The sequence below is a fragment of the Mustela nigripes genome, chromosome 2 (genome assembly GCF_022355385.1).
Source record: "Mustela nigripes isolate SB6536 chromosome 2, MUSNIG.SB6536, whole genome shotgun sequence".
NCBI classification, from domain to species: Eukaryota; Metazoa; Chordata; class Mammalia; order Carnivora; family Mustelidae; genus Mustela; species Mustela nigripes.
In genome coordinates this window covers 110,707,111-110,732,992 of record NC_081558.1, presented here as the reverse complement: position 1 = coordinate 110,732,992, position 25,882 = coordinate 110,707,111, and the positions used below count along the sequence as shown (strand labels likewise).

At 42.5% G+C, this 25,882-nt stretch overlaps 2 protein-coding genes across 3 annotated transcripts in view; both read left to right on the top strand.

Moving 5' to 3' along the window:
• Window positions 1–1,492: 1,492 nt before the first annotated feature.
• On the top strand, window positions 1,493–10,896 carry HRG (histidine rich glycoprotein). The gene is made up of 7 exons (XM_059388034.1): window positions 1,493–1,765; window positions 3,464–3,580; window positions 4,414–4,504; window positions 5,645–5,811; window positions 6,797–6,880; window positions 8,548–8,649; window positions 9,971–10,896. The coding sequence occupies exons 1-7, from the start codon at window positions 1,568–1,570 to the stop codon at window positions 10,814–10,816; spliced, it is 1,605 nt and encodes a 534-aa protein (XP_059244017.1). The 5' UTR covers window positions 1,493–1,567; the 3' UTR covers window positions 10,817–10,896.
• A 1,914-nt stretch (window positions 10,897–12,810) lies between these two features.
• KNG1 (kininogen 1) overlaps window positions 12,811–25,882 on the top strand; it is a 28,243-nt gene continuing 15,171 nt past the window's right edge. Inside the window, exons 1-5 of one of the 2 annotated variants that reach the window (XM_059391324.1) lie at window positions 12,811–13,245; window positions 17,472–17,582; window positions 18,544–18,628; window positions 20,160–20,332; window positions 21,202–21,309. In XM_059391324.1, coding sequence (XP_059247307.1) covers window positions 13,054–13,245; window positions 17,472–17,582; window positions 18,544–18,628; window positions 20,160–20,332; window positions 21,202–21,309 — 669 coding nt within the window. In that variant the 5' untranslated portion in view covers window positions 12,811–13,053. The remainder of the gene's footprint in view (window positions 13,246–17,471; window positions 17,583–18,543; window positions 18,629–20,159; window positions 20,333–21,201; window positions 21,310–25,882) is intronic. The other variant, XM_059391323.1, reaches the window with a different exon arrangement.

Sequence of the window (25,882 nt, the reverse complement as noted above, 5' to 3'; positions counted from 1 at the left end):
CGATCCCAGGACCCTGAGATCATGACCTGAGCCGAAGGCAGGTCATGATCTCAGGGTCCTGGGATCGAGTCCCGCATCGGGCTCTCTGCTCAGCAGGGAGCCTGCTTCCTCCTCTCTCTCTCTCTGCCTGCCTCTCTGCCTACTTGTGATTTCTCTCTGTCTAATAAATAAATAAAATCTTTAAAAAAAAAAAAAAAAGCTAGTCTGTGAAGCAGAGAGGGGTCGCCCTCTCTGTAAGAGGTGAACGTTCAGTTTGATTCTTGATGCTTGGCATGAAATAAAGCTTTGCTTGACCTTCGCTTTGTATCAGTCTCACTCCTTTAATCACGGACCCATTATTGGGGGACCCAACATTGGGGACCCAACAAGGTGATTCCCAGTAGTATTAGAACCACTGCTTTGGCCTTTAGAAACAACTCACTGCAGAGAGAGAGCAGGAAGAGGGGAGCTGCTGTTCAAGGAACTGGTCATGGGAGGGAATCTGGGATGATTCCCTCCGGTCCTGTCTGTTGCTGGCCGCTGCTGGTGGGAAGAGTGTGTACAGGTATATTATTTCTCTAAAAGGGGGGGTTGTGTTATCAACTTAACCCGAGGTCTGCCTCCCATGCGGAGCCCCTCCTAGGGGTTAGTCCTCCCAACCCCTTTACTGGGAGGAACATCAAATTGCTTGACTCCTACCTTACCACCATTCTCTTCCACATAAACCAATTCTCTTTAGCACACTTTAGGGGCCACAAGGAACTGAAATGACATGGGGTGTCCCCAATTCTTCTCAGATAACCGTAGTGATCACAATGATATCAAGACTGCACATCCCTTAGTCAACACCTGAATCTGTGCCGAGCATTGCGCTAGTTATTTTCTATGTGTTTTCTTATTTAAGCATCACCCAATCCTGCCAAGAGTTGTGAATCTCCATTTTGTAAATGAGAAAATTAAGAATGAGAGAAGTTTTGTAGTTTACCCAGCATCACACAGTAGGAGAACAGGGCAGGTTTGAAATTCAGATCAGACTCCAAAGTCACAGGATTTTAATCCTTCTATTTTACTCAGAACTCAGTTCCTTTTATGGTGCTAACCATTTAATGTGTTCCCTCCCTTCAGCAATGCAGCTACATCCTACTGAGGACTTTGGGTGTAATAATGAGTGGGGGGGCGCGGGGCGTGATGATGGAGATTCCTGGTGGAGACAGGCAGGCAGACGGCAGAGAACTGCTTTACTTCTAACCCTATCCCACACCCCAATGTAGGCTGTGCTTAAGGTCAAAACACACTCTGGATCTGCTACTACTAGAAAAATCCAGATTTCGTGCGGATCACAGGTCTACCCACTCACCAGAGGCATGTCTTGACTTTCTGTCCCCAGGGACCCACTAATCATTTACAGCATGTTGACAGATGTTTTAACCAGGGGTCAAGGTGACTCTCCCTGGTTACATAACAGAAATGCATAAAGACTTTGTTTAATCAATTGTGTGTGTGTGTTTGTATGTGTTTTAGAAAGTCTGTATAAAATTCTCTGCTGGGATAAAACTATAGCAAGGGGTGGTTTTCACATGTGCGGGAAATGAGAGCCTTCAGGGCAACACTGATCCTGATCCCCTTGCTCGCGCTGCAGAACTCCTGCGCCGCCACCGTGAGTCCCGCAGACTGCGATGCTACTGAGCCCTTTGCTGGGAAAGTGCTAGACGTGATCAATAAGGGACGGCGGCATGGCTACCTTTTCCAGTTGCTGCGGGTCGCTGATGCCCATGTGGACCAGGCGGTGAGGAATCGGCAGGGCCAGAGCTGAGCTGGGAGACCAGGAGCCCCTAAGGGGAAAGTGGTTTTGGGCCAGAATCGTGCTGCTTTGCACTATGCAGTGGCTTCGGCTAGGGCTTCCCGTTTAGTGTCTGCTGCTGCTCTACATTGTTCTTTCCTTCGAACTCACATCTGTTATTCGTATGTCCGTAATTGTGAATCAGTCTCTAAATCCCTATAAGCATTTATTCTGAGCCAAATCAAATAATAAGTACTGTAAGAGAAGACTTAGAGCAAAGCATGGCCAGGGTCCTCAAGGAAAGAATCATTGGCTCACAGACACGCACAGGCAAACTGTGTAAGATAGGGCACAGTTCGATAGCCAAATGAGCGGTATAGGCGCTGAAACAATCTAAGGAAAGGAGATTAAAATTGGGTGGGAGAGGGGTGTGGGCAGGGAATCAGGAAGGAGGGTGTCAGGGAGTATTTGCACATAAGCCGAGGGGTGAGGGGGGAGGGGGGTAGTTCCAGAAGATTTATGTGGGCTTTGGAGCAGCTATCACGTTGGAAGAGAAACTGGCTTATCTTGAAGCAAAGAGAGCCTACTGCTTTCACATAATAGTAAGATTAAATGCTCATTTGGAATACATTTGAGGGCTTGATAGAGATTCTGGAAGGAGGCTTCCCTCCCCACCCCACCACCAAAATAAGACTGGGCTCCTCCACATGCTTCCTTTGGTGGAACTGCTGAAATCAAGGAGGCCAGACCACAGAGCTGCACAAGAAGACAAGCAGAGAAATTCTACTTGTTACCAGTATTAGAGACGGAGACATTACAGGTTGCAGAGACCAAGACCGATTGCTGGACTTCAGGATTCAAGCAGCAATTCAGCGACTGTTGGTTCCATTTCAGGCTCTCTGCCTCCTGTGCAGAGCATAGGATGGCTTGGGACAGTGCTACCTCTGAGTGGTGGTGAGAAGTTATGTGGGCGATTAAGGCAGGTCCACAGTGTGCCTGGAGAGATGGAGGCAGGTGCCATGAACCAGGAAGCTCTTTCCTGTGTTCAGGAGGGAGGAAATGAGGACCAGCCTCAGGCAATGGGAATCAGAACAGGAAGAATGAAGGAAAGACAGGAGGCATTTCAAAGAAAGATGGTGGGCAAGCCTGGTGCCTGGATAGTGAAAGCAAAGGAAAGAAGTCAAAGTTGATCATCCGATTCTGATTCTAAGCCAGAGACTAAGGTGATCCGTAATTAATGACGCCTCTGCTCAAAGACAAGGGGAGTTGGGAGAGGGAGCTGGTTTGTAGGAGAAGAGAGTGGTTTCAGCTTTGGGCAAGTTGAAATCAAGGCAAGCAATCCAAGTTCAGGAATAGAGCTGGGAGAGAGGACATGACTGCGCGTACAGATTGGAGGCTGTCATCACTTATAATTCTGGGCTTGCACCTTCACCACCTCCACCCAAACCCACACTGCTATTTAGTGGTTGCTTTTTAAAGCTCGTGGGCAGAAGCAGCATCATGACCAGTTAGAAAGAACATTTGGAAGCAACTCTTTGAAGCTATTTATTCAAAATAAGTAGATCAAATGACACAAAGGTAGGACATCTGTGAGGGCTTGGAGAGGAGCAGGACTTCTGTTTCAGAAATAAAGAGACTGCTTCTCTCAAAAAAGCACTGGGCTCCCACATGCTATTCACCTGTTGCTCTCTTGGCATTCCTCAGGAATCTGCAGCTGTCTATTACTTAGTCTTGGATGTGAAAGAATCTGACTGTTCGGTCCTATCCAGGAAACACTGGGATGACTGTGAGCCAGCTCTTTCTAAACGTGTACCTGAGATAGTAAGTAAGCAAGGTACCCTTCTCCTTCTTTTATCGTTCTTGACCTTGACCTCTGTCTACTCTGCTTACACAGGGTGGCTGCATGCCTGGTGGCTAACACAGCGAGAAAGGAAGAGCAGATTCTGCCTCTTGACTCATGAAGACTATGTTGACCTTGAGGAATAGTCTCTTGAGAGCCATACCTGGGATCTGGGATCCTGGGGATTATGGTCTCATGGGATAACAAGCCCATCTGTGAGACCTTGGGAAAATCACCTAAAGTTGTTAGAATTTTGCCTCAACTGTGAAAGAAGAGGAGGGGTTTGGAGTAGCTGGACCCCAAGGTCCACTCCATGGGTCTAAGTACCTATGAACTTGTGAGTATGTCCTATAAAGACTGGCCCCATCGGCAGGAATAGCCGAAGGGATTAACTGCGGTGACCTTGAGGAATAGGGTCTTATTCTATACACATTGCATGTGGGCACTCACCAGACTCTCCACCATTGGAAGAGAACACAAAGAAGATTAAGCACATATACAAGATTTCACTTCTAGAAAATAAGATGTTTGCATATGTAGAACTTTTAGTACCTTTTTCCCTTGAAAATGTTTGGGATATGGTCATGATCTGTTTAAACAGTTTCTCCCTGGCTCTCATGAAGGTTTTGGAAGCCTACAGCGTTCAGCTTCCAGATATAGACTAAGACAATACAGGTTTTGAAAGAGGATTTGGTGAGAGAAAACATAGCTGAATTCTCAGTTGATAGTAGGGGTATGTGACCTCACTTTTTGTCCCCTCACATTTAACCCAGGGAAAGCAGTGTGCGATGACACAAACCCTTTTCTCTTACAGGTGATCGGACAGTGTAAGGTAATAGCTACACAATGTTTGAATGACTCCCAGCATTTCAGAGTGAATGACTATAACTGCACCACAAGTTCTGGTATGGTCGTCTGTTAAAATGCTAATTCTGGATTAACAATTACACCATGGTATTCATCATATAATGCTAAGAAATGGTTCCTGCCCTCATAGACTCAATTATTATTTGCTGTCTTCAGAGGAGAAGGGAGAGGGTTTTCTTCTGTTACCAGTACACCTTCCCTTAAAGAAATTCGATATAGAATAGAAATCTGTAAGAGGTGGTAGAGTATCATTGTACAGAACGTATATTCTGAGGTCACATTTGAGTTTGAATCCCAGCTTCCTCACTTAATAGTTGTACCATCTTAAGGGCAAGTTACTTAACCTCTTTAAGCTTTCCTCCTTTGTAAAATAAGGATCATAATAGTATTAGCCTTCCAGATCCTTCTTAGAATTAAGATGCTCTATGTAGCATACTTTGCAGACTACTTAACACTCCATTACTGATTTCAGCATCTAAAAGTTGTGTATTACTGTAGAGTTCCCAAAGTGGTTACACAGTTTATCCCATTTCTCATCTTACAACAAGATCATACGAGGTAAAGATTATGATACTTTCTATTTTAGAGATAAAATAACCGAGTCTCAAAGCGGTTCAGTGACTTGGCCTTGGGAACACAGCGAAAATGTGGTAAAGACATGATCCTATTTCGGGACTATTGACTCTGAGTGTCATCCTCTTTTTTGTTGTTGTTTCCAAAAGAATCATTACAGAATTCCTTTAAAAATTGTCCATTGCAACATGATTCAACTTACAACAATTTCATAGCCAAGTGACTCCTTCAGGAAGTCACCTTGAAGAAAGAGTGACCTGTATCTTCTCTCTCTGGGCAAAACTCTGTTAATAATGCCTCTGCCTCCTCGGAGAGACAGGAGGAATTTAGTGAAATATTAACCCTTTGTGAGTGATAGGAGGTGTGTCTCAATGGGTACACAACAGAGACTAAAGCATCAAAAAGATCTGGATTTAAGCAGAGCTCTGCTACTGACTGGAGAATTTGATCTCAAGTGAATCACTTAGCTTCTCCAACCCTCAATTTGCTCATCTGTAAAATGGGAGCGATCATTCCTCTTGCTACCATACTATGTGTATTAAGTCCCAGCATTGACATTGCTGTTTCCAACCCAGTACTGCAAAATTGCCATCTTCTTTCCCCAGTCTCTTCAGCACTGACCAATACTAAAGATAGCCCTGTACTCCTCGACTTCCTCGAAGAAACTGAGCTTTACAGGGAACTAGCCAACAAAGCCCTTGAGAAGTACAAACGGGAGAATGGAGATTTTGCTGCTTTCAGAGTGGACCGAGTGGAGAGAGTTGTCAGAGCGGTGAGTCTCTGCTCACGTCAGCTGGCTTCTGAGGGCCCAACTCCAACCTGGCAGGTCCAGACTCGGTGGCACTGGCCCTCTCCACTGGCCTCACATGTCCAGCTCCTTTCTAACTGAGGGCCCTGTTGCAGCCTCAACTGAAAGGCAAGAGATACCAAAGAAACTGCTTTCCTGCAGTTTTTTAATGTTGGGGAGTTGTGGGACTATAAATATCTACTGAAGAGGAGGGAAAACTCAAAACAGGAAGGAGGGAAAGACAGAAGAGCATTATTGGGGTTACGTGAGTCGTTGAAAATCACCCAGTCCTAACCTCCTTGTATGATGATGGGAAACTGAGGCACAGAGATGCCGTCTCAGCACACCCAGGGTTGTGGCTGGTGCAAGACAGTTCCCCTGCCTTCCATTCCAGTCCAGGGCTCCTGTTGCCTCCCACCCAGAGGGGTGTTGTAAAGTGGTTATCTGATGAAGGTCTTGCATTTTGAAAATGCCAAGTTAAATTAATTACGGTGTGTACCTGTGATGGAATGAATACAGTACAGTTACTAGAGAGAATGTTTTGGGTCTGTATGCACTGGGAAGAGTTCCTAAGGGGAAAAGCAGGTTAGAGAATGAAACTTGGACTCTGATGCCATTTGTGTTGATTAGATATGTGTGTATATGGGCAATATATTTAGGAAAAGCTAGAAGAAACACATCAGATATGTGGTAGGGGTACTTCTGGGAAGAAGAGATCAGGAGCAGGAAGGGTGAGTTTTCACACTGCTTGGTTATGTCTATATTATTTGACCTTTTCAATGAAATAGTATTTACCTTATCACTTACGTGACGAATTTTTAAAAGACAGTGGCCCTGAGAAAAAGGGCACATACTGGCGATTTGAATCACCGTGGTGCTTTACAGTCCATTGGGTAGTAGGCATCTACGGCCTCTTCCTTTATTCTAACATCTTATGTGCCTGAAACTGCTTTGATCCAATTTGTTCTAGAGAGGAGGGGAAAGAACCAAGTACTACGTGGACTTCTCTGTGAGAAACTGCTCCAGGAGCCACCATTTCCCCAGGCACCATAATGTGAGTATAATAAATGTCTCTGAAATACTAGAGTATTTGGTTATAGGTAACATTCAGAGACCACCCCCCATGCATCAGGCACCCTTCCACCACCCTGTGAGGAAGATACTATTTTTGTCTCTCTTAGAGATGGAGAAACTGAGGCACAGGGAAGTTAAATGAATCATAAGAGTATGATTTTATAATACGCACAATACATACCTAACCTTGACACTGAGATTGAATTTAAACTCACTAGGATTAAAGATTTAGCTAAAAGATTAAGAGCCTACACCATGGGTGCCTTCATTCACTTCATCTCATTTGCTCTTCACAGTGACCCCCTGTGACAAATATGGACGTACCTGAGGACCAGCAAGGGGGCTTGCCCAAGGTTCATATCCAAGCTGAGATTAGAATCCAGTTCTCCTGATGCTCAGTCCAGTGCGATTTCCCCCCTAATCACTTATAAATGGATACTCATGCATCTGTAGAAAGCTTTTATTAGTGAAACTCAGCATTGGTAGGACGACTTAGAGTTTCCAAAACACCTCCACTGATGTTATTGCCTTGTTGGATCCCTGTGACAACTGTGCTGAGGAGAAGCAAACGTTTGCTCTCATTTCCATGGGACAGAAGTTTAACCAGTTGCCCAAGTGCACTTAGCTAGAAAGTGTTAGGACATAGGATTTTAACAGTGGGATTCTGATTTCAAGTTCGGGATAATTCTGAGGTTTAACAGCATATTCTCCGGGGCTAGAAGAGAGGAAGTATTCGTTAGTTCCCTTCTGGCTTGTCAGTGTTCCCACCTGAAGCAGTTCTAGAATCCTGCCCCCAGAAAAGATACCTCTCTCTCTCTGTCCCTTCTTCAACAAATCCTTAACAACCCAGTGCAGAAACTTGGCAGCCCGAGAAGAGGAGTCTCAGTCCTAAGGGTTTTACAACATGATCTCATTTAATTAAGCCCTCCCATAACCTGAAGGTAGTTAGAAATTTCAAGTGACTTGCCTAAACTCACACAACTGGTAAATGGTGAAGCCAGAATTCACGTAGCTCCGTCTGACTCCAGAACTGTCGCATCTAGAAAAGCGTTGTCTTCTTGTCCTAGTCTAATTTTGACAGGTGGGTTTAGGAGCCTCTGCAGCATAGGGATGCCAGCCAGTCATAGCCTCTGTACTCAGGGTACAGCCCTCAATCACTTTGATAGGGTCCAGCAAACCCATTTTCATACTGGTTCCCTCCTTTCCAGAACTTTCCTTCAAGGGTCAGGGTAAAGTTGTACAAATTCCTCTTTGGCACCTCTCTTCATTCTCTCTAGGCACAGGAAATTGGGTTTCCAGTGCAGAAGGTTTGCAGGAAAGGCAAGGCATCAATGATGGGGTATCCCTCACGAACCCCCATGGGGTGACCCTGGTGTGAACCTGGTGTGACCCCTCATGGAAGAGAACCACAGCAACTTCAAGTGACCCACTTAGGAAACTGCACTTTCTCCAAGTATTGACTGGGAAAGATTGTTAAATAACTAGCAGAGATATTTGACAATATTACCCTGATTTTTCTAAAGCTCATATTTCCCAAACATATAAAAGTTTACAGCTCTAGCTGTGCACCTTCTTGCGACCTGCACACACACATACACACACAAGTGCATACGTATACAAACGAACAAGCTTCTCTCTTCTTTATAGGCCTTGGGATTCTGCAGAGCAGATTTGTCCTACGATGTAGAAGTCTCTGACTTGGAAACGCCAGAACACATTGCCATAAACTGTGAAGTCTTCAATTTTGAGGTGGGTTGCTTAAGTCATCTTTGCTTAAGTCGTGCCAGACAAAGAGATATTTTCATACATATAGTGTATTTTGTTCTTTTAGCTCTGGGGGTGGTGGGGAGATAGGGATAGAGGCAGAGAGAGGAGAGGGGGCTGAAAAGGAATATAGAGGGAATAGGCCCCCAGGGAACAAATGGGGTACAATTGCTGATATGATACCCCAATTGGGAAGAGGTAAGCTTTTAAAGTAAAATCATAACCAATTCAATGAACGTCTAATGAATATGAAAATGGTCCTTGTAGCCAAAGCTCCAGTCCTGAGACTCAAATCTTCACTTTCATCATCAAGCCTAGAACCTAAGGGGAATGGATAAACCTCAAACACATTATATAAAGATACATAAAATAAGGCACAAAGCAGTGTTTCACATCTGTCCCGGAAAGCTTTGTTCTGTACCAAGATAGTCATCACAGTATTTTTCATGTCAGCAAAAACTGAAAATAATACAAACGTCTATGTATTGGAGGAAAGGCAAGGCATCAGTGATGGGGTATCCCGCACGACCCCCCATGGGGTGACCCTGGTGTGAACCTGGTCTATGTATTGGGGGGGTGGTGAACAAGGCAGGTTGGTCACCAGGAGTAAGGCTCCACAGATTTTTTTTTTTATTAAAATCTTGACAAGAAGGAGAGTGAAGAAATGAAATGGTCACCCTTAAGGACCATAAGGAATGCTTATACCGTAGAAGTAACATTCTACAATGTAATTTCACCATTTGATGTTGAAATGAGAAAATAGGGATGATAAGTAAAGTTTTTCCTAATACAATATTTATTGCCTCTGAAGAACCACCTTTACTCTGAGATATATTTCTGACTCTTGTATTATCAAAATATTCCAATTGTGAAATAATGATGGTAGCAGATGACAGGTTTTTTGTATTTTATTTTATTTAAGATTGATTTATTTATTTTAGAGAGAGAGAGAGAGAGAGAGAGTGCTCAAGCAGGGAGAAGGGCCAAAGGAGAGGGAGAGAAAGAATCCTAAGCAGATTCCCTGCTGAGTATGGAGACGGATGTAGGGCTTAACCTCAGAACCCTGAGATCTTGACCTGAGTGGAAACCATGACCGGATGCTTAATTGACTGAGTCACCCAGGTGCCCCATTGTTTGCATTTTAAATGTCAGTTTGGATGGATAAAAGTTTGAGACTGCTATCCTATTTTAAAAATTGATTTGTGGAGTCTGGAATTCTGAAATCCATTGGTCTAAACTGACTTTCACATCTAACTACTCCTTTTGTGTTCTGCAATGACACTCATTTGTCTGTATCCTTTACCAGGAATGTAGAAACATCAGTGGTATACCACACCATTTTGGCCATCCTCACCACTCTGGTAGGCATGAGCATTCTCTTGCTGGGAAGCCTCCATTTAAGCCCGATGAATTTAGAGATCACCATCATCCCCACAAGCCACATAAATTTGGATGCCCACCTCTCCTAGAAGACAGGCCACCATTTCAGGCAGGAGCTTCTCCACGATGGCCCCCTCCAGGACCAGGATGTCATCACCCCCATTTTGGCCCCACTGGGACCCATGGACACCCTCATAATCATAGTTCCAGTGAGCACCATCCCCACGGACACCCTCCTCCTGGACATCATCCCCATGGGCACCATCCCCATGGACACCATCCCCATGGGCACCATCCCCATAAGCATCATCCCCATGGACACCATCCCCATAAGCATCATCCCCATGGACACCATCCCCATGGACACCATCCCCATAAGCATCATCCTCATGGACACCATCCCCACAGCCATGATTTCTTTGACCATGGGCCTTGTGATCCACCACCCCAAAGCCAGGGTCCGGAAAATCACCATCGCCGGGGTCATGGCCCACCGTCTAGGCACTCAGAAGAAGGAGATCTAGGTAAAAGACACTTTCCCTTCCACTGGAGACAAATGGGATATGTTCACCGGCTACCTCCACTAAAGGATGGTGAAGTTCTTCCTCTTCCAGAAGCCAATTTTCCCAGCTTCTCATTGCCAGACCTCCACAATCCTAAAAAGCCAGATATTCAGCCCTTCCCTCAATCAGTTTCTGAATCATGCCCAGGGGCATTTAAGAGTGAGTTTTTACATGTCTCAAAGTTTTTTGCACACTCGCTTCCAAAATAAAATCTGATTTCCTCGATGGAGAAAAATTAATGTTCTGACTTAGAACCATAAATAAAATATGATCAATAATGAATACAAAATTCATGTACTTTAATCTTACTTATATATTCATGGTAGGGCAAATGTGGGTGAGAGAGGAGATGGCATAAGAAGACAGAGATGAAAGGAAAGGAGAGGAAAGATGTCAATGCTACAAGTCTGTCACTGACCACAAAATCCTTGCAGCAAATCTCTGATCCTCTTTCTTTCCTGAATTTAATAACTCCTTTAAGTCTAGAGGCTTTCCTCACTGAGTAGTTAGGTTGTAGCTGGGCATACCAAGAAGGTATGTTTTATCAGTCAAGGGATTATTCTTCTAACCCAAAATTCAAATTCCCTCCTACTTGTTATTTCTAGTCCTCCAAGTTTCCCTTTGGAAAAAAGTAAGTTCTAAACTCAATTTGATGCAATCAAGTCTTGGGCTATGAACTACAAAGAATGTTGCAGGAACAAATCATAACCATGAGTTCAGGTGCATAAGAAATATCACTTTATTTTCAGAACAAATTAATTTCCATTTCAGGCTGCCATCCTGGTAGATTAATAGGAGACTCAACCTCAGTTCTTCTTAGAATCCCCTCACCCTGCTACTCCCCACACAACCTTGTGCCGCAGTTCTAGAATATCATGTAGTGCCAAGGTGTTTGGGTGGTGGGCATGAGGAAGGAGCTCTGAGTCTCCTTCACTGGTCCACTAGCTTCCCTCCTGCTGAGGGATGCTTACTACCCTGTACGCCTCCCTCCTTGGGTCGAGCTTATCAGCTACTGCAGTATCAAACTGAAGGGAAAAGATTCTCTGCAAGACTGCTAATGAACTTGTCTGCCCTTGGCTATTCTCTTCCTGAGGTCTTGCTGCCTTCCAGGCTACATGCCCAGAAAGCAGGGCAGACATGTTCTCTGCTTAGGACCTCCAGAAACCTCTGTCCTGCTCATATTTTCCCCCTAGGCTGCGTGTTCTAGGCTCAGATAACCTCTCTTTATTCAGTTTTGGTACCAGAGGACTCTTTCTCCATAATTAAATCTTCTTTCTTTTCCCTTCTTCCCAAATCAAAGCTCAAGCATTTAGACATAGGCTAATAAGACTTTGGGTTTGCTACCTGAATTACTGGAAGCACTTGTAGGTACATAGTGATGGCAGGAGGTAGGTGTGTGTGTGTGTGTGTGTGTGTGTGTGTGTGTGTGTGTGTGTCTGGGAAGAGGAGGGAAGTATAGGGGGGAAAAAAAACCAAACTAAGGCCAAAGGAGATGTGGGTAAGTTGGTTGTTAGGTTGGGAAAAAGGAGAGGCCCACAAAGAGGCAGAAGCTGAAACTGGGAGAGAGAAGAGAGGTCTAACAGCACATAGTGCAGGAGGAGTTGGAATCAGAACTTAGGGTTTATCAGAAAGGTTCCTTAGGTTTGGCAAGTAGACACCCAAATCCACCACACTGGAAACAAGATGCAAGGAGGGGAAAACAGGACCTCATTCTACCCATCTCTTCTTACGCTTCTCTACTGTCTTCTCCACCCTGAGGAGCATTTTTCTTTCTAGAACCAATGCAACTGAGTGATGAGAGGCCGACTTGACCAGAGACCAGAGAGGATGCCCATATTTTATTTTTGGTTGCCCCAGCGTCCTGGTATGGGACTCCCGGCATGCACTTTGTCCCCGTGCACAGGCTCTCCAGGCATGCAACGTGATCAGTAGCAGCCCATTTTTCTGCAGCTAGATATCTTGCAAAGAAATGATTAAAAGATATCTGTATGTTGTACTCATTGTTGCACTGTTGTGCCACGTAGTGACCTTCAGGAAGGGTTTTGGGAAAGTCACCTGGGAAAGGGAATAACAGGTGATTGGTGTTTTTTTTTTCCTCCTCCTTTAAATAGTTTCTGATTTGTTATACAACCTTGTGCAATCACCTGGAAATGTGCTCTGTGCTCCCACGTGCTTCCTGAATGCAAACAAGCAGGTTAACGACCCCAGTGTTATAACATTTCAGCCTGAAATCTGTCTGGATAACCCAACAGAGCCATTTGTCCTTTGGAAATAGGGCGAATGGTGTATGGTGGCAGGAACCCACCCGGACCCGGAGCCCTGAAGCAGAGAGATGCGTGTACAGAGATAAAGGCCTGGAAATAGCTAAAATCAGCATCAAAGTTGGCGCCCGATTCTTGATTCTCGGTGAACCTGTCCCTCTGCTCCAGAGGGAGACTGCTAAATCATGAAATTACTTGCCTTGCTTTTTCTCTGCTCCAGGCTGCTACCAAGTTTAACCCAGGAGTCCTCACAAGAAATCGACTGCGATGATGAAGACTTATTTAAGGCAGTGGACACTGCGCTGAAGAAATACAACAGTAGAAGCCAAAGTGGCAACCAGTTTGTGTTGTACCGTGTAACTGAGGTCGTCAGGACGGTAAGTGAGTTGTGTTTTACCTTGAGGCCATTTGAGATGTGTGCTGTCCTTCCTGGCCCAGCCCCTCCCCCAATCCCACCACCCCACACCCCAACAATAGCAACACCAACCATCACCCAAGAACCCAGGAGCAAAGGTAGAAGCTTACATCTCTTAGAAAAGATCAACACCACTCTGGCCCCAGGGGTGCAGGGCAGGGTATGACTAGTCTTTGGGCAGCCAAGCTTGGCTTCCTGGGTGATCAGGAAACCAAAGTACCATGAGACAAAGGTAGATGGAGTCATTTGAAGGAAACCATTCAGGGTAGGAGAATCCAGGAACTCAACGGGACTGCAGCAAAAGGACTTACTGGGTGACCAGCCCTTAGACTAAAATAGAGAGACCTCCAGACCCCAGGTGGGGAGGGGATGCTTATGTCTAACAAATAATGTATGATCTCACTTACATGTGGAATTTTTTTAAAAAAGTCTAACTCACTAAGGCAGAAAGTACAGTGGTGGTTGCCAGGGGCCCAGGCTAGGGGAAAATGGAAGATGCTGATCCAAGGGTACAAACTTCCAGTTTTGAGATGAGTAGGTCCTGGGGATCTAATATACAACATGGTGACTATAGTTAAGAATACTGTATCGTATACTTGAAATTTGCTAGAAGACTAGATTTTAAGTGTTCTCACCAGACATACACACCAGACATACCCAAAAAAGGTAAGTATATCAGGTGATGGACATGTGGATCAGGTTGTTTGTGACAACTAGTTCATGATGTATGTGTATATCTGTGCATATATATCATCGCATTGCACACTTCAAATATATGCAATTTTCTTTTATCAATTATACCGCAAGAAAGCTAGGGGGAAGGCAGAGTTACATCTAAGAGGAGGTAAAAATGAGATTAACATGCATTAGACAAAATGTCGACCAGTCTGTATAACTGAATGCATCAAGGGTAACAGCGATGTTCTAGATGGTTTTTAATATATTTTTTAAAGATTTTATTTTTTTGACAGAGAGAGATCACAAGTAGGTAGAGAGGGAGGGAGAGAGAGAGAGGGAGGAGGAAGCAGGCTCCCTGCCTAGCAGAGACCCTGATGTGGGAATCGATCCCAGGACCCTGAGATCATAACCCGAGCTGAAGGCAGAGGCTTAACCCACTGAGCCACCCAGGCAGCCCCTGTTTTTAATATTTTTTTTTATAGCTAATTGATGCATTCAGGTTGGAGACAAATTCTGACAGTAGGTGTGGTTTCAAAAAACACAAATCTTTCAATAGTTTGTTTAAATGAATTTCACTATAAAACTCGGTGCCTATCATAGTTAAGTAACTGTTTACTTTGGCGGAGGAGAAAAGTCTAGTCATCTGACATGATCAGGGTAAAAAAAAAAAGCCCAGGGGGCATGATTATTATTTTTATTTTCTGAAAGTAAAATTGGATCATCCTGTTTTACAAACTCGTGTAGTGATGTAGACATTTGGTCCTGGTCCTCACAAGCGACAGCTGACTGGTGTTCTCTTCATTGGCTGACATCCATGACAAATGGGCTCTTTTGTTCTAAAATGTCCATGGAATCATGCTTTATCTTTACTCTGCTATATGGGTCCCATCTATACACTACTGTTTATTTCTTACAAAATCTGAGACCTGGAAGGAACTTGGAAGGCTATCTTGTTTGACTCCATCATCTCAGATGCAAATAAAGTGACACAAGCAGGGTCCCAGAGTCAGGAGACTTGGGATATGGGGCCGGCTATGCTTTTTCAAGGTGTGGGGCTGCCGCAACCCTTCCCATCAGCTCAGGGCCTCCTTTCTCCCACTTGCAAAGTGAGGGGCTGGACAACATCACCTCTCCGGTCTCTTGCTATTAGATGTGCCAGGCTTTTCCATTAGGAAAGCTCACCTGACTCAGCACCTTTGCACTTTCTGTTTTTAGTTGAAGTATAGTTGACACACATGTTACACTAATTTCAGGTGTGTAAAATAACAGTTTGACAACTCTCTGTGCTATGCTCCGCTCACTACAGGCATAGTTACCATCTGTCACCATAAACGCTAGGACTGTACCATTGCCTGTATTCCCTGGGCTGTGCCTTTCTTCCCTGTGACGTACTCATTCCATAACTAGAAGCTTGTACCTCCCACTCCCCTTCACCCATTTTACCCATCCCCCACCCTCCTCTGCCCTGGCAGAGTTTTTTCTCTGTATTTAGGGATCTGTTTCAACTTTTTATTTGTTCATTTGCTTCATTTTTTAGATTCCTCATATAAGTGAAATGATATGGTATTTATCTTTCCCTGGCTGATCTGTTTTACTTAATATAATACCCTCTAGGTCCATCCATGTTGTCATAAATGGCAAGATCTCATTCTTTTGTATGGCTGTGTAATATTCCATTATATATATGTATACACCAAGGTTTGCCTACCATATATATATGCATGTATACACACACGCACACGTATTCTTTATCTATTCATCTATTGATGGACATCGGCATTGCCTCTCTATCGTAAATAATGCTGCCATAAACATATGGATTCATGTGTCTTTTCACAGTAGTGTTTTTGTTTTCTTTGGGTAAATACACAGTAGTCAATTGCTGGATCAGATAGTATTTCTATTTTTAATTGTTTAAGGAAGCTTCATACTATTTTTCATGGTGGCTACACCAATTTACATTCCCACTGACAGTGCAAGAGGGTTCTTTTTTCTCCATGTCCTCACCACTTGTTATTTCTTGTCTTTTTGATTCTAGTCATTCTGACAGATGCAAGGTGGTATCCCATTGTGGTTTTAAGTTGCATTTCCCTGATGCTGAGTGGTGATGAGCATCTTTACATGTGTCTGTTGGCCATCTGTATGTCTTCTTTAGAAAAAACATCTATTCAGGTCCTCTGCCCATTTTTTAATTGGATTATTTGTTTTATTTGATGTTGAGTTGTGTAAGTTCATTATATATTTTGGATGCTAACCCTTTACCAAATATATCATATGCAATTATCTTCTCCCATTCAGTAGGTTGGTGGCCTTTTCATTTTGTTGATGGTTTTCTTTGCTATACAAGAGCTTTTCATTTTGGTGCAGTCCTAATCATTTATTTTGGCTTTTGTTCCCTTTGCCTGAGAAGACATATCTAGAAAGATGTTGCCAAGCCCAATGTCAGAGAAATTACTGCCTATGCTTTCTTTTAGGAGTTTTATATTTTCAGGTCTTTAAAATGTCTTTGCACTTTAAAAGTTTTATTTATTATCTCATGTCATGGTAGAAAAAATAGAAAAATGAGGCAATAAAAACAGTAAAGTTACCAAAAATTAATCTGCCATCCAGTGATAACTTAATTTTTTTTATAAAAATGAAAAGTGGCTTCTTATTTGTTTCCTCACTGTAAAAGAAATGTTTATTTTTTTAAAAGACAGCTCACAAACACTTGATTAAAGAAGTGAGACAGCTGTACTCCTACCACTGAAAGACAAACATTTTAATAGCTTTGCTTCCTAACTTTCTGGACTTTAAAGAATTATGTATGTACCTACAATTGGTTTTCACAGAAATGGGCTAATACTAGGATACCACTTTGTAACTTAAAAATATATATTTGTAGGGGCGCCTGGGTGGCTCAGTGGGTTAAGCCGCTGCCTTCGGCTCAGGTCATGATCTCAGAGTCCTGGGATCGAGTCCCGCATCGGGCTCTCTGCTCAGCAGAGAGCCTGCTTCCCTCTCTCTCTCTCTCTACCTGCCTCTCCATCTACTTGTGATTTCTCTCTGTCAAATAAATAAATAAAATCTATAAAAAAATAAAATAAAAATAAAAATATATATTTGTAAATATATTGTGGACATTCTTCAAGTAAATATTTATAACTTTCAGATTTTTTTAAAAGATTTTATTTATTTGGGAGAGAGAGAGAGAGAGAGCGCACGTGCAAGTTTGTGAGTGTGTGTGTGTGTGTGTGTGTGTGCTCACAAGTAGGGGGAGGAGCAGAGGCAATGGGGGGAAGCAGACTCCTGGCTGAGCAGGAAACCTCACAGGAGGCTTGATCTCAAGACGCTGAGATCATGACCTGAGCCAAAGGCAGGTGACTGAGCAGGTGTCAGCTTTCAGTATTTTTAATAAATGTTTTGGTCTTACTGAATTAAATCAAGATCACATACTCATATCAGCATTAGCTCCCACTCAGAGTTATTTGCTGTTGGGTCAGTTATGTGTGTCTGGTTGCTTTTTTTCAGGATGACCCTGACACGTTTTATTCCTTCAAGTACGAAATTAAGGAAGGAAACTGTTCTGTTCAAAGTGGCAAAACCTGGCAGGATTGTGACTACATAGAATCTGCTCAAGCTGTAAGTGGGCGGTGGTTCCTGAGCCCCTGGCGTTCTCTGTGGAGACCGTCAGATCTTTTCACTAGGGCGGGAGATGTTTAGTACTGTCAGGCCTCTTTGTAAGTCATGCAGATAAACCCTCAAACGTGTGGAAAAGCCAAAGGCTTGCTGTCCGTGTTCTTCTGTGTGTCAGAACACGGAGAGGACAGCAGTGAAACATAGAGAAGCCCTCCCATGAGAAGGGGACTCTAATGACTCATTGGGACAGAGGACATGGCCCCAAAGAGACCCTAGAGCAACATTTGGGCCAAGACTGAGGGCTGGTGAGGGGACAGCATGCCTCTGCCTCCCACTAGCTGACACCCCAGAATCTGGATGCTGCTTCCTAAAGGGGAGAGAGGACATTGACCTCATCAGGCTGTTGGAGGACGAAATGAGGCAGGATATGCAAAGAACCGTTTTTGGATAACAATGGCTATCTTAACCAAATGCCTAACCCCTGCCTGGCACAGCGGGGCTGATTGTTGCCTTAATGAGGGGGGCATGGGGACAGTGTTTGCTCCACTTCAACAGTGCTTGCCCCCACCCCCGCCCCAACCCCAGCAAGCCGCTCTTTCCCCATCCCGGGAACCCACACCTGTCATGCCCTGCTTGCAGTTTCAACACCGAAATTGAAGGGAAAGTCATGAGGAGGCTTTAGCAGGCACATGCATCCATTTTGGTGAAAAGGAAACGTGCTTTAAAACCTAGCCTTTTGTACTACCTCTCCTCCAACGTCTGGTGAAATCAGTGGCTGGCAAAAATAATCACGAGGCTACAAAAACTTTCACTCCTGCGTGTCAAAAGTCTGAAAAAAATTTGGCAAGTTCAAAAAAATAAAAAAAGAAAAAGCTATATTGAGCTGTAGTACCAGGTGGGCTTCTCCATCTGAAAGATGGAGATAAATGGTCTCTCTCTTTCTTTTTTTTTCTTTTCTTTTTAGGCCACAGGAGAATGCTCCGCCACAGTGGGGAAGAGAGGGAATATGAAATTCTCCGTGGCTACACAGACCTGCCAGATCACTCCAGGTAGCTAATGTGTCTGGGGGAAAAGGAACCGGTTCTCTGTGGTGTCAGGAGCACAGCCTCGAAGAAGCCCCCTCCCTCAGTGGCACCAGCGACGGTGCATTGGGGGTGAGATGGTGGAAGGGCAGAGTCCTAGGTCTGGGCGAGGCTCCTTCTGATCAACCCTTCAGCTCTCTCTGGGCTCCCCTCCTGACTGCTCCAGTGTATGGGTCCTGTGCAAAGGCTCTAAGAAGGGACCAGAAGACACGAGAACTATCTTCAATTGTAGGCCAGGAGGGAGGGAGAGAAGCACAGGCTTTGAGGTCAGACTTGGCCTGGAATCTTTCCAAATTCCTCACCTTATCAGGTTTTCTCTTCCTTATCTCTGAAAGGGAGTAAGGGATACATACCAATGATCTTACCTCAGAGGCTTGTTGTAGACTCAGCTGGAAGAGATGCCTGAAGGTCCTGCCATCACAATCTAATAATGATAGCCAGGATACGGGGTCGTAAGAGCTAAGGATTTTTGAGCATTTACAGCCAGCCACAGTTCAAAATGCTTCACATATGGTAACGTACTTAATTCTCACAACTCTATGAGGCAGGCATTAAATCCTCACTTCACAGGAGAGAAACTGAGGTCCGCCAATGTTAGATACCTTGCCCAAGATCCCACAGCTACTAATTATCAGAGTTGGTATTGTAGATGCTGACTAAACACAATTCCTTTGGCATTTAAGTATGGAGCCACTTATCAACTGATACAGCTACTTAACTCCTTTCCGAAAACAGCAGACCCATGTGCAGCCTGTCTCTCTTGCTTGACTTCTGCCCAACTGCTTCACACCAGTGACCGGTGGCCATTACTGATGGATTAACATACCCGTGGAGCCAAGCTCAGCACCTGGCTCACTACGGCAGATGCAAAACATGTTGGTTGGACTGAATCAATAGAAAATACATTGTGCTCTGAACCAGGCTTCAAGGAGCTTTAGTTCATGCTTAAAAAAATAAAAAAAAGAAAGAATAATGTATCTATTTTGTTTTACTTTAAAAAAAAAAGATTTATTTATTTATTTTAGAGAGAGGGAGAGAGTGCGAGGTGGGAAGGGACGTGGAGGGGCAGAGGGACAGAGTGAATCTCAAGCAGACTCTGTGCTGAGCGGGGAGCCTGAAACAGGGGTTCCATCTCATGACCCTGAGACCATGACCTGAGCTGAAATCAAGAGTCGGATGCTTAACCGACCAAGCCACCCAGGCGCCCCAATGTTTTACTTTTTTATAAGAGGATAAATCCAGGTTGCTTCTATAATTTAAAATTACTTTTAAGTAAATTTAAAATAACTGTGCACAGTAGTACATGTGTGAGATGTTCCTAAGTGAATGAGAGCTTTATTGTTTTGGCTAGAAAGCAGTCTTGCATTCTCTTTTTTGGTGAATACTAGGATTCACTGGAAGGTTTATGAGGGCTTTCCAAATTATCTCATTTAGGGCAGTGCATCTGAACGCAGGTTTCACTCATTAATGCTGCCCCCTTTGCCTGCTCTTTGTCAAGCCGATGGCCCGGTGGTGAGAGCCCAGTTTGACTGCCTTGGCTGTGTGCACCCCATCTCGACCGCGAGCTCTGACCTGGAACCCGTTCTAAGACACGCCATTGAACATTTCAACAATAACACGGATCATTCCCACCTCTTTGCTCTTAAAGAAGTGAAAAGGGCCAACCGACAGGTTCGTTCTTTACTGCAAACAGTAATCAGTATTACGTGTTCTTTGTAGAGACAGCGAAACAGAAAGGTTCTTCTGTGCTTAAGGCTTTAAGAAAACCATATCATTACCCAGCATTCATGAGTCAAACATGGCTCCCCAAATTAAATTGTACCTAAAAAGTTGGCACAGTTTTCTGGATATCCTTTAAATTCTAAGTTCCATATCATTGCGGGGGAGGGGGGGAGTAAATACTTATAAAACTGGTCTTTTCGTTGCCTCAGTTCACTAAGCCTCTACTGACAGTTGACTATTTCCTTTGTATTTCAGCCTCTAATTATGAAGGACTCACTTTGGTCAGTAATATGCCCTGCTTTTAATAGACCTTCCGGTTTGCTTTCAAGCAAGACCGTGTTCTGCTCCATTATGTCCATATCCAGCTGTATCAGGATGCAACTAGCCCAGGGTGAAGCAGGAGAAATTTTTCTGGCCTGGCAGTTTGGAAAACTGAGGCCCTACCTGGAAAGGGTGCCCAAGCTCGAAAGTCTTCTTCTCGATCTAGAAGAGCATTACTAATATTTCACAAAATTGATGGAAGCTTTTCTTCCTGCTGCCTAGCCGGGAAGTACTGCTAGGTCTTAGGGAGTTAGAGTAATTCCATATATACGTTGCTTTCTGTTGTTAGATGGGTAGGAGTGCAGGGGGTAGGTGTGGTGTGGACAGAGTGAGAGGCATCCGTTTGCCGTTTATTCAGAAGTGACTTCTGCCTACTCACAATCATTGTTCATATCATCCACCACTTACGATATGCCAGGCAGTCTTCTCTGTGCCCCATAATGCTGTCAATGATGTTTAAACTGCCTTTTCAATATTTGCTCCCAAATTTGTTTCAGGTGGTATCCGGATGGAACTATGAAATTACTTACTCAATTGCGCAAACGAATTGTTCCAAGGAGAATTTTCTGTTCTTAACTCCAGACTGCAAGTCCCTTTTGAATGGTGTAAGTAGGCAAAACTCTCATTATGAAGTTCTTAGCACCTTGTGTCCAGTCTTTCCAGGTGGAGGAACGCTCAGCTGTGTAGGAAGTGTCAGTCACTAAAATGTTAGGTGCTATTTACTGATTCACATTCCCCCAGGAACTCCGAAGCTCACACACTGGTCACGCTGCTTTCCCACCTAGTTCAAGAATCTGCATGCCTAGCAGAGCACTTACAGATATAAGCAGGAACTAGGAGAGCCTGAGACCAGATGATGCCATGATCAAGTTTGTCTTTTCATGCCTTCAGTCTCCTGTGTCCTTTTCTTCCCCATGTGCTGTATATCCTTTCTCCCAAGCTCTACTCAGAAGAGTCCCTCACTTCCAACTCGTTTTCTTACCTTTCCTCCCCTGCTTTTATCTCTAATGAACACATCCCGAGTCCCTATTCCTTAGTGACCCTTTCTGGGATGATATCCTGTTGTCTGAACCAAAACTATGTTAAAGGAGAGTATGTCAAGATGCAGGTTAAGATAGCCAAGGCATGGCTTCCTTGGGGATATGGGCATGGTAGTAGGAGACCATGCTTTAAGCAAGCCCTTTAACCAAGGAATTTGACTTCTAGAATTCCATTACATGGGAAGAAAATGAGGAATCCTGATAGCAATAATTTCAGCATTATTATTAATAGAACAACACTGGAAGTGACATATCTTCAACAGTAAGGAATGGTTAAGTAAATTACAGTGTATCTGTATAGTAGAATATATGCAGCTATTCAAATTGCATTTCTAGTCTTTAGTGACTTAGTAAAATGACTATAATATGTTAAATAAAAACCAAAAAAGTAGGGTACAGAACTATACAGACAGAGTCACTCAAATCTATAAAGTATAAAAGTATATAAGTATAAAAAATCTATAAAGTATAAAAGTATATAAGTATAAAAAATGATGAGAAGCTGGGGCTCCTGGGTGGCTCAGTCGGTTAAGTGTCTGCCTTAGACTCAGGATCGAGTCCACATCGGGCTCCTTGCTCAGTGGGAAGCCTGCTTCTCCCTCTCCCTTCTGCTCTCCCTGCTTGTGCTTTCCCTCTCTCTCTGACAAATAAATAAATAAATTTATAAAAAAAAGTGACAAAAAACTAATATGCCAAAACATAAAATATAGTTAACTTTTAGTTGGAAATTTTGGAGCTTTTTCTAATTCTTCATACTTTTTGGAACTCTTCAGTACTTTTTAAGGTCTTTGATGAAGTTTGTATTTATTTCTTAATTAGGAAAAATTAAAAGGACAGCCTTAAGAGAGTGAAAAGACAATCCACAGAGTGGGACACAATAATCCCTTATTTGATAAGGGTTTAGTATGAAGAATATATTATTAAAAGCCCTTACATTGCCACAACAAAAAGACCACCCAATTTAAAAATGGGCAAAAGGATTCAATAGATGTTTCTTTCAAAAAGACATGCAAATGGGGGCACCTGGGTGGCTCAGTGGGTTAAGCCTCTGCCTTTCACTCAGGTCATGATCTCAGGGTCCTGGGATCGAGTCCCACATCAGGCTCTCTGCTCAGCGGGGAGCCTGCTTCCTCCTCTCTCTCTCTCTGCCTATCTGCCTACTTGTGATGTTTCTCTGTCAAATAAATGAATAAAATCTTAAAAAAAAAAAGACATACAAATGGCCAATAAGCACACGAAAAGGTGCTCAACATGGTCAGCCATCAGGGGGATGTAAATATGAACCATACTGAGCTGCCACTTGACACCCAGAGGGTGGTTGTCATTTTTAATAAATTGGGAAATCATTTCTCATTTTTAATAATTGGGAAATAGCATGTATTGGGGAGGATGTGGAGAAATTGGGAATTTTGTATATTGCCAATGGGAACATAAAATGATGTAGCCACTGTGGGAAACAATTTGGCGCTTCCTCAAAAAGTTAAACATAGAATTACCACATGACCCAGCAACAGCAAGCCTAGGTGTATGTACCCAAACAAATTGAAAATGGAGACACAAACAGATACTTGCCTGGCAACATTCACTGCAGCATTATTCACACTAGCAGAAAGGTGGAAACAACACAAAGGCCCGTCAACAGATGAATGGGTAAACAAGATGGGATATATATATATAAAACAATGGAAAATTCTTAATCATAGAAAGAAATCCCAACACACACTACAACATGGCTAAACCTGGAAAATGTTATGCTAAGTGAAAGAAGCCAGACACAAGAAGACGCACGTTGCGTGATTCCACTTATATAATATTTAACCTATGCAAATTCATAGAGACAGAAGGTGGATTAGAGTTTATCAGGGACTGGAGGAGGGATAATGGGGATTTACTGTTTAATGGGTACAGGATTTGTGTTTGGGGTGATGAACACGTCTGCAAATTATTAGTGGTGAGGGCAGCACACCACTATGAATGTACTTAATGCCCTGAATTATACATTTTTAAATGGCTAAAATAGGAAATTTTATGTTGTAAGTATTTTAGCATAATAAAAAGCATAATATAAAAAGAAAAGGAGAGGAATCCTCTAAAAGCATAAGCTCTCACTACTGTTTCACTTTGTCAGTTTGATTCAAGTCCGGCCATTCAAGCATCTATGAACACCTCGTGCTCCTCTGTGTACTTAGTGGTGTGAAGGGACAGAAGCCTACAATGCTCTCTAGCCTCAATTTTTCTGCATTGGCTTGTTAGAACCTCAGTTTAGTTTTCTCTTCACCCCCCAGAGAGACACAAGGGTGGGTGGGGGTCACAAAGCCAATCAGACTTTTGGAATAGCTTCTCTGAGCCTCCATGGCCTCGTTTGCAAAAGAGTGAAGAATAGCAACACCTGTCTCACAGATGGCTTAGCGTAGTTCAAGGGCATGAAACAGAAATGAAATGTTTTGCCCACAACTGGTATAGTGTAAAGCCTTGCTATGCAAAGTGTGCGGCAGTGAGTGGCAGAAACAGCATCACCAGGGAGGCTGTTGGAAAAGCAGGAGCTCAACTCCACTCCAGCTGATTCAGAATCTGCATATTAACAAGATGCTCTGGTAATTTATTTGTCTGAAAAGCACTGATTTGAGAGGTTTCATAAATAATTTTCGGGCCACTTTGCATACTAAAATCACTCTGCTAGCTTTAAAAAACACCTATTCCCAGGTCATTCACCCAGACATTCTGATGTAATTGTTCTGGGTTGGGTCCCTAGAATCAGAATGATCTAGAAGCTTCTCAGGTGAACCAAATATACTGATAGAATTCAGAACCTTTGGGCTACTTCTCCCCATCTGAAATTAAGGTATTCTAAGTCTGATGTTCCCCGTATCTTTCAAAAATATGACATTATATATGTATGTATTATATCTATGTAAATAATATGTATGTATATGTGTGTATATATGTATATATATACATATATACATATTATATATATTATGTATATATAATATATATTATATATATATAAAAGGTATTTTATATATATAAAATATATATATATAAAATATAAATAATATAAATAAAATATAAATATAAATATAATATAAAATATAAATATAAATATAAATATAAATAAAATATAAATAATATAAATAAAATATATATAATATATACATAATATATATAATATATATGTAATATATATATAATATATATGTAATATATATATTATGTATATAATGTATATAATATGTATGTATATGTATAATATGTATACATACATACATACATATATATTCCTATTTTGGAAATATACATGTATAGAAAACTTTAAGAAAATGCAAAAACAGAGAAAAAAATAGAAAAATATAATACTGAACCACACATGCCCAAACATCCAAAGACATCTTAGAGTATTTCTCCTCCTTTCATTTTTGTAAGGCATACAGACAATTTTTGGTAATTTTTTGTCTTTTAATAGTTGTATTTATTTTACATGCTACATTTTTCCCCTAAATATTTTCCTATGCCATTAAAACTCTCAATAAACTTCTTTTTAAATAACTGGAATATTCTAGTGAGTATACCATAGATTATTTTCTAATTACTTTTCTTTTTCTGGACATTTGGTTTCTTCCTATTTTTATTATAATTAATAACTCACCAAACATTTTTTAGAATAAACTTCTTTCTGTATTCGGCATTTTGTTCCCTCAGAATAAACTCTCCACTTTACGCATAGTATAAGATTGTATAGATTCTCTTAAAACTCTTATCTAAAGAAAGAACAAAGATGGAAGTATCATAGTTCTTCATAGTTCTTGATTTACTACAGAGCTTTACTATAAAGCTATAGTAATCAAAGTAGTATGGTACTGGCATGAAAACAGACAGAGACCAATGGAGCAGAATAGAGAGTCCAGAACAAACCGCGCTTATGTGGTGATCTCTGACAAAGGAGATAAAAATTTACAGTGGGCAAAAGACAGTCTCTTCAACCAATGGTGTTGGGAAAACTGGACAGCAACAAGCAAAAGAAGAAAATTGGACCACTGCCTTATGTCATAAACAAAATAAATTCAAAACGGACTAAAAAGTTGAATGTGAGACCTGAAATCATTATGCTTGTAGAAGAAAACAGAGACCGCTCTTTGAT